Source organism: Arachis hypogaea, chromosome 7 (genome assembly GCF_003086295.3).
Source record: "Arachis hypogaea cultivar Tifrunner chromosome 7, arahy.Tifrunner.gnm2.J5K5, whole genome shotgun sequence".
Classification (NCBI taxonomy): domain Eukaryota; kingdom Viridiplantae; phylum Streptophyta; class Magnoliopsida; order Fabales; family Fabaceae; genus Arachis; species Arachis hypogaea.
The window spans coordinates 3,906,037-3,915,444 of record NC_092042.1 but is presented as its reverse complement, the minus strand read 5'-3'; the positions used below and the strand labels follow the sequence as shown (position 1 = coordinate 3,915,444).

At 31.2% G+C, this 9,408-nt stretch overlaps 2 protein-coding genes across 2 annotated transcripts; one reads left to right on the top strand and one right to left on the bottom strand.

Moving 5' to 3' along the window:
• The first annotated feature begins 670 nt into the window (after positions 1-670).
• Positions 671-4,154, top strand: LOC112702066 (BTB/POZ domain and ankyrin repeat-containing protein NPR1). Its single transcript, XM_025752944.3, has 4 exons — positions 671-1,932; positions 2,238-2,991; positions 3,086-3,280; positions 3,659-4,154. Exons 1-4 carry the CDS (start codon positions 1,354-1,356, stop codon positions 3,931-3,933), a joined length of 1,803 nt encoding a protein of 600 aa, XP_025608729.1. The 5' UTR covers positions 671-1,353; the 3' UTR covers positions 3,934-4,154.
• Positions 4,155-4,846: 692 nt separating this feature from the next.
• Positions 4,847-8,737, bottom strand: LOC112702067 (phytoene synthase 2, chloroplastic). The gene is made up of 5 exons (XM_025752945.2): positions 7,683-8,737; positions 6,693-6,743; positions 6,052-6,224; positions 5,728-5,963; positions 4,847-5,435 (listed from the first exon to the last, which is right to left on the bottom strand). The coding sequence occupies exons 1-5, from the start codon at positions 8,032-8,034 to the stop codon at positions 5,066-5,068; spliced, it is 1,182 nt and encodes a 393-aa protein (XP_025608730.1). The 5' UTR covers positions 8,035-8,737; the 3' UTR covers positions 4,847-5,065.
• Between the last annotated feature and the right edge of the window lie 671 nt (positions 8,738-9,408).

Here is a 9,408-nt window from a genome sequence, read left to right as displayed (position 1 = left end):
AAGAGAAAAATTATTTCGGAGAGCATATTGACTTAAATGACAAAAAAACAAGATAAGAACGAATAATAATTCCTATAACAGAGAAGCATGTGATCCATGCATTACTTTCACACATTAACATGACTTATTTTATTCTAAGCTTAAACTTTGCATCTTGTGGGCTGTATGTGACCCTTTTCTCCCTCCTCCAATCACATTAACATATGTATTAACATGAAAACTAGCTGAAATGGACACGATTTATAAATAAACACCAAGGTGACAATAGAAAATGAAGATAATTACTTAATTATTATTTTGAAAAAATCTTGGACATCAATATTACATAATCAATATGCAGTGATGCACAAAACAGAATTTAAATTTCCTGATATTTGTTTAAACAAATAATTGAGCTAACCGCTAAATCAATTCAAGTTGGTTGTAGTAATATTTATATAAATAAATATCTAAAATTTTTAAGACAAAATGATCTGAAACTCAATTAAAAAAATTAAATTTAAATTCAATAAAAATTTTATTTTTAATAAATTTTATACTTAATTTTTTTACAATTTATTATAATATTAACTAAAATTAACTGTTAAAATATTAATTTTTTAATATTACTTGTTATTTTTTTTTTTACTAAAAATAGAGAAATAAACCAACCTTAGTTGATGTATTTTCAGTTTTATTTCCTTTTCTAAGTGGCATCATAAAACCAAGTATTTCTTTGTCAGAATGCGTGTTTCTCTGTCAATATCTTCTCTTTCTTATTTGTTGGTCAGCGTTGGTTCTTGTTCTATTTTATTTTCCTTTCAAGTCTTCGCTTTTTTGCTTCAAAAGACTTTGGAACTCCTTAAACCATTCATTTCAAGCTAATGTTTCAGAAAGCCATAATGAATGGATAAGCCAAAGTACTAATCTTTCTTCACTTTCACTTTCCATGAGTTTCATCTTCTTCTTCTCAAGCTTATGCTGCTGAGTTCTGGTGAGGTTCATGTTCATCATCTTCCATGATTCTCAGCTCAAAAGGGTTACCCTTTAATCTTTTATGTATGTAAACATTTGATTCTTCTTTGTCGCACATCAGTTTAGTGCTAAAAATTCAACCTTTTTCTGTTCTTACTTCTCAATATACTTGATGTATATCATCCAAATTTTGTTCCTGGATAGAATCTGAGTTTTGTTGCTTGACTTGCAAGTGATTCTGGTGCTGTTTTAGGGGGGAAACAGTGTTTTTTTCTTTTTCACTCTGAGTATTCCTTATTTGTGCTTCAGCTATTAGGATGATGAATCTATAAAGGTTCAATTTTTTTCTTTTCTTTTACTTGTTTTGATTATTAAATAAGGTGAAAGAAAAATATTCCTATGATTCAAGTGGAACCTGGTGTAGTTGGGGTTATGGACAGTGCAAATGAAGCATCATCATCTTTAAGCTTTGTATCATCTCATTTATCAAATGGTGGTTCAAGCAATAACAATGAGAATGGTGGTGGGGGTATTGAGATTTTGAGCTTGAAGAAGCTAAGCACTAGCCTTGAGAAGTTGTTGATTGATGCTGATTATGATTATAGTGATGCTGAGATTCTTGTTGAAGGTATCCCTGTGAGTGTTCATAGGTGTGTATTGGCTTCAAGAAGTCCTTTCTTTCATGAACTTTTCAAGAAAGGGAATGTTAGTAATGGCGAGGGTTCGGTTAAGGAAGGAGGAAAACCAAGGTATCTTATGTCTGAATTGGTGCCTTATGGGAAAGTTGGACATGAATCCTTCCTTGTTTTCTTGCATTATTTATATACAGGGACCCTTAAGGCTTCACCACCAGAAGTAACAACATGTGTTGATGAAACATGTGTCCATGATGCTTGTCGCCCTGCAATCGATTATGCTTTAGAGCTCATGTATGCCTCTGCCACTTTTCAGATGAAAGAGCTTGTTTTGCTTTTTCAGGTATGTTCTGCTTCAATTTCTGACAATTTTGGGTGTATGATATGATGAAAACTCTTGACAAATTGAACTAGAGACTAGAATTTCTATTAGATTAGACACTGTTTTTGTGGAATGTGTTTGTTTATGTGTGAAATCTATGTGATCATGGTTGGTATTGTCATGAAACCATTTCTGTCAAACACTTAAGATGATAGGAGGAGGCACATGAATGGTTATATCTATCAACATTTGGAATGTGAAATAGAAATACACCTAGCAAACATGTCTTTCTAATGTAAGAATCTCTTATTGCAACATTGATGCAGCGGCGCCTTCTAAACTTTGTGGAGAAAGCTGTAGTGGAAGATGTGATTCCTGTTCTTATGGCAGCCTTCCACTGTCAACTAAGCCAGCTTCGCTTGCAATGCACTCAAAGAGTAGCAAGGTCTGATCTTGACACCACATCTTTGGAAAAGGAGTTCCCTCAGGAAGTTGTGGACGAAATCAAGTCGCTGCGAGCACAATCTGTGCTGGAATCCACACCAGCAGAAATGGAAGTGGAGACTTTGAATGAAAAGAGTATCAGGAGAATCCATAAGGCAATGGACTCGGATGATGTCGAGCTACTTAAGCTTCTTTTGAATGAGTCTAAGGTCACTCTAAATGATGCTTATGCACTTCACTATGCATGTGCCTATAGTGATTCTAAGGTTATTCAAGAGGTTCTTAATCTAGGCTTGGCTGATATTAACCTTAGAAATCCCCGAGGATATTCAGTTCTTCATGTCGCTGCAAGGCGAAAGGATCCATCCATTTTGGTAGCACTGCTGAAGAAAGGGGCCAATGCATCAGATACTACTCCTGATGGACAAACAGCTCTTGTGATTTGTCAGAGGTTGACGCGGCGCAAGGATTATCATGAGGAAACCGTGCAGGGCAAGGAATCTAACAAAGACAGGCTCTGTGTTGATGTTCTTGAGCGAGAAATGAGAAGAAATTTCAAGTGTGTGACTATGTCTGATTCATCTGAGACAACTGCTGATGATTTGCATATGAAGCTGGATTACTTTGAAAATCGAGGTAGCGAATTCTTTCAACAGACTTAAGCAGTTTGGACATGTTTTCTTACCATTTTACCTTAGAAATAATATTCATTTTCCTTTCTATGTTGTAGTTGCATTTGCTAGGCTGTTGTTTCCTGCTGAAGCAAGAGTTGCCATTGAGAATGCTGAGGTGGATTCAGCCTCGTTGGATACAACATCATCGACTTTGAAGCGTGCAGGCGCTAATCGCGAAGTAGACCTGAATGAAACTCCGGCTGTTCGAACCAAAAAGATGCAACTAAGATTGCAATCCCTTCAGAAAACAGGTATGTCCTAGAGAGTGTTTCAAGTAGCTTCCTTATGATGGTTTTTCTTCTCCCTTATAAATCCCTAAACACTCCTCCATTTATATCACAACTTTGAAACTTTTTCTAAAATTTTGGAGTTAGATGAATTTCATAATTAAGAAAAACAGACTACTTTTTTAGTGTCTTTTGTCCTTTGTAGTTTGATTGTTATAATGTTATGTATGAAAGAAACATTTGTAATCACTTGTAGTACTTTGTAACTGAACTATAGGAAGAGAATTTGATGCAATTTTCAATTTGAGATGATAAGAAACAATGGTGTTACTTCACTTTATCACAATTTAATGTTATGCTAAAGTTGCTTGAGTATGTTTTTGTCTTTGGACTTGTATCCAGTTGAGAATGGTAGGCGCTTCTTTCCCCATTGCTCTGAGGTGCTAGACAATTTCTTGGAGGACCTCATACCAGATGTTTTCTTCCTAGAGAAGGGCTCAGAAGAAGAGCAGCGAATCAAGAAGGCGCGATTCATGGAGCTCAAAGACGATGTCCAGAAGGCATTTCACATGGATATGGCCGAAAACAAACGCCATTCTGGTTTGTCATCGTCCTTGTCTTCCTCTTCTTCGTCGTCTCGCAAGGAAGGTGTTGGCCATAGAGTGAGGAAAAAGTGAAAGTCCATTCTCTATGACCTCCTAAAATGGTTGCTGTTGTTAAGACTAAGAAAGTTTTGGTCTCTTTTCTGGTAGTGTTTGCAAGGATAGTAGCATCTTGTATTATATTTTGTCAATAAGATGCTATGTTGTTAGAGATCTTTGTCTTAGAAATGAACATGAGAATCTTTTTGGTGAAACATCACATATTCTCTTATTACAGTCAAATCTATTCAAGATCAGCAGATATCTTTCCTAGCTTATTCAAGTTACTTATATTGAAGTTGGAACACATTACACAAGGTTGTTCCTTCACAACATAGCTTATTTTTACTTTTTAAGGATTCAAACAAAAGTTTATTTGATTTTATTTTTATCATTTCAATACTCCCAAGATTCAGATAACTTGTATATTGAAATAGTACTTTTTCTCTTTTTTTTTTTATATTTTATTAGATAAAATAAAGGATCACATTATGATCTTGAACAGAGTATATACATCATTAAGAAGATGCTAATGTGAACATACTTTAAAGTATATGAATTAATTAAATTATTTAGAATATAAAACTCATTTTTAAAAGATTAAGTAAGATTCATTACACAGAAATCAATAAACTAAGTTGGATGCACCCTATCTATAGGGAAATTGTCCATATAAAACTTTCTCTATTAGAAGACTTTTAAATTAACAACATGCAAATGCTGTTTGGGAAGTGCCATGAGAAAGAGGAACATAAACAGAATCCATTTGGCATATAAAAAGAAGAAAAAAATAATTAAATAACAACCAGATGCAGAGGAAAAAGAGTAGCATAAAACCTTGTTATGAGTAATCATATTCTTATTACTTTCATGTCTCTTTGTTTTTGTCAATGTAGGATCAATTTCTTAATATAGGAAGAAGGAGGAGAGGGTTGAAGAACAGTGTCAATTGATGCTTGCAAATAAAATGATTAAATGAATGGATTATTTCACTTTAATATAATATTCTTCTTTTCTGCTTGATATGTATACAAACCTAACTTCAAAAGTATCCACATTTGCTATTGTAGCTATCTAAAAAGTGTAGTGAACATGATGAGATCTTCAAACATAATTAAAAGCACATAACTGATATGATGGTATGACACAATTATTATGTTGATGATGATCATCTCATGATCATCTTAGTCAACTTTGGAGGACCTAAAAAAGCCTTAGCATAAGCAGCAGGTAGTGAGAAAAGCTTCTTAGCTTGTCCAACATAAGCTCTTTTTGTGAAGTTGTTATAATCATTGGCTTCAATTGAATCCAAGATTTGCCTATACAACAACAATGAAGCCCAAACAGGCCATCTACTTGCTGAGTTCAACTCTGACACACCTTTCTCTGCCTCATCAAAGAATATTCTTGCCCTTTTTATTTGTCCCTTCATGAAGTTCCTCCATTTATCTGTTACTTTTCCATTGAATATGTCTTCTTCTGATAGCCCTGCTTGTGCTAGTTCATCTTGTGGCAGATATATTCTTCCTCTTCTTGCACTGCAATCATTATCCAACTCACTTTCAATTTCTTCCACTTTTCAATCATTTAATCTTAATTAACTTGCCACTTTTTTAGGTCAACATTTCATCTTGTCATTCTCATGTCAGCATTTAATCTTTAGCATCAGCACTTAAAACAAAACAAATTAACTGCGAAATTAAAAATATAGAATTTAATTCTGATGCACTGTCAGTATAAAATAGTTTTTTTCAGTTCAATGACTGATCCATCTTAACCTTGGCTAAAGGGTAGTATATGGTAGGTAATGTTAAAAGAAGAGAAGCTTACTCTTCTCCAACATCTCTGAGAATGTTGGTAAGTTGATTTGCAATGCCAAGAGCCAAAGCAGCATTGTAAATGGTCTCAGTGGAAGACTTAGAATCAGGTGCAATCCCCATAACAGGAACACTCATGAGTCCCACTGTCCCAGCAACATAGTAGCAATAAAGGTACAACTCATCAAAGTTGTTGTATCTTGATTTTCTTAGGTCCATTCTCATCCCTTCTATCATGTCCTTAAATGGCTACATATTAATTCACACACAATTCATTCAGTGTTATTCCTTCTTCTTCAATTCAAGAAGTAATTAATAAGTTAAGTTATATAATTACCTGAATATCAACAGGGTAGTTAGAAACAGTGTGAGAGAGAGCAGCATCAAACATATCATAAGGTCTACCTTGGAAGACATCATTCAATCTCTGCTCCCATCTGTCCAATGCTGTTGGAGTTATATGTGATGCATTTGGACCATCCACTAGTTCATCTGTTCTTCTGCACCACACTGCAACAATACGTATTCATATCTTAACTATTATTTTTACGACTTTAATTTTGATGCAATAACGCGTTTTACACGGTCTGCAATCATATGCGTTCTTTTAGACGATGATTCAGTCTGTCAATGTAAAGGTAGTTATTTTTATTGATGTGACATTACAGTGATGTATCAAAATTAAAATCTTATTTCTACATAAAAATTAATTTAATTTTTTATGTGAATAGTTATTATTTTCAATAATAAAAATCCAATCATCTTCAATTACAATAAATTTATATATAAAATAGATGTCATTTAACTTTTTTATGTATATTTTATATTTTAATATATATTTTATACAGATAATTAATTTAGTGGCCAATTTTTTTGTATACACTTAGTATGATTGATTCGATAAAATGTTTCAACATAAAAATTTGATTAGACAAATTTTATTTGATTTATTTCTTTTCAAAATAAATATATACATACCATAAATTGCCCATATGGCTTTTCTGCGTTCTTCGGTCATCAATTGTGTGCCTATAATTTGCAGGGAAAAGAAAATGTCAATAACTCAACTTCATATATTACCAATTAACTAATTACTCTAATTACTGTTCCTTTGGAATAAGAAATTATGTCAATTATTATAATATTTTACGAGGACATAGTGGCAAAAAAAAAAAAAAGAGTTAAAAATAATTGAGTTTGCTCTTATATATAATAATCTAAATGGAATCAAAATCAACTAACATGGGTAGCAAGAAGTGTATGCGTATCCAAATCCATTGATTAAAGATGTATAAAAGGAAACAAAGAACGTGCTTAAAAAGCGGTAGTTGTTAGTGCTATTTATGGAATTAATAATTATGGATCACTATAAGTGATTAATTTTAAACAAATTTAAGGATATACGTTAATAATTTAATATTAAAATAAAAAAATTATGTAATGTTGATAATTAAGAGTCATTAAATATTAAATAATAATTTAATCAAACCTATTAAATAATTTAACGATTTTCAATTATTAACTTTACCTAAATTTTTATATCAAGGAAATAGTTTTATTTTTTCATTTCACAGTTATTAGCAACTCAACTATGTATTGCTTTCAAAAAATTGTAAATACACGTAAGAAATAATAATTAATGAGTTACAAGACTATTTTCTTATTATTCTTAATCCAAAGATCAATCAAAAGCTTCATTCTTCTGTATAAACTTTTGTAAGAAATTAAACTGTGTGTACGGAACAAATTAATACATTATTTTAATTAAACTACAGTTCAGAATCACAGTCACCACAAAAATTTTAATTTAAAAAATATTACTGAATACACCAAAATCAATCACCATATAAATTTAGTTGTTTGAATACAAATTCTCTTCTTCTTCTTTTTTAAGAAAAATAATAATTTAAAAAAACAGAAAAATAATTTAAAAAATGAAGGTAATTAATTAAGCAAGTTGATACATACCAAGGAAGAAAGTTTTAGCATACTCAGCACAAACTTGACCACAACGATCATAAGCCGCATTCAAAAGATGCAAGTTGGTCATGAAATCATCATCAATTTCAATAGTTCTTCTTTTTCTTTGTTCTCTGACAAGTGCTGCTTGTTTGAGAACAACCTCGTACACCTTCTCCTCCGATGATCTTGAAGGCACTGATGCTGCTGCCACTGCCGCACTTGAAATACTTGTGAATCTGATCTTATCATTATTATTGTTAGAACACTTAACAACACTTTTTTGATGAGTTGTTGTTGTAATATTCTCTAATTTGGATCCACAACTCACCCAAACAACAACACAAGTAGTACTTGACATATCTCAATTCCTTAATTTTCACAAAGATGAACAAAAATTAGTTACTTTGAGAATATAATGTATACTAGTGCTTGTTTTTCTGAGGTTAAATTTTCAATATGTTTATGTTTCTCAATATATATACATATAGAGAGAGAGGAAGAGAGAGGACTGAAAATAAAAAATAAATAAAAATTGTGATTTATGATTTGTGATTGCAAACCTTAGCCAACACATGTAAACGTATGGACAGTGGCATAGTAATTAATAATCCTGAATTTCATAAACTTGTTTTTTTCTCTATTTTTTTTCCTTTTTATTTAAATTGACGCTAGAAAATTAAAGGGGGTACCCTGTATGTGTATGTGGTCCAATATTTTGATTTTTGCTTTCATACTTGGAAGTATTACTTGTATGGTTTATATCTCTTCAATAATAATAATAATAATAATAATAATAATAATAATAATAAATATTCATTATTCACTACCAGCATCACACATTAATATATTTACTATTTACACTGCTCTTATATATAAGTTAGCATATATAGTTGTTACCATTATTTATTTTTGAAAAATGATATAATAATAGTAAAATTATAAATGATATTCAGACAAACTATCTGATAGGTACAATATATATTTTCAAATAAACTTTTAAAGAAAATAAAAAAATTGTGTTTTATAATAGTGAGAGTATAAAAAAAAAAAAGAAAAAAAAAGGAATCCATGCATCCAACACTAAGAAGATTTGATCCCAACTGATGAGATGGCATATATATATATATACTTGGATCTTATTACATATATAATATATCAAGTTAATGAGACAGTAGCAAGCTCAGGAACACATGCATATGATTATATTAATATGGTTATGCATACATGCATACATACATATATACATACATACATATGTTCAAACAAATAAAATCAAGGGTTAAGTACGATTTTGATCCTTTTGAAAAAAATTGTCTCTAATTTTTTTTTTTTTTGCATATAAAATCATTCATAAAGTTTAACTCGGTTTTAAAATTATCCTTATTTTAGAGACCAAAATTATACGGAAGTGACAGCGAAAGTCGATACAGAGGTGGATTATCGTGGACAACTTCCTCTTCTTATTCTCTTTTCCCTTTTCCTTCTTCCCTTTCTATTTTGTAGAAATAGAAACTAACACTCTCTTTATCTTTTATTTTTTATTTTATAATTTTTTGTTACGAGTAATTTGGTCCAAAACTTTAATATTTAAGTAAAAAAACGATTTTAAAATTTGATTTTAAACCTTAGAAACATCTTATATATATAAAAAAATGAGTTGAAGACAAAAAATTTTCAACTTATATCTTATTAAAGGCTAAAATCGTACTTAACCTTAAAATCAACTAAGATA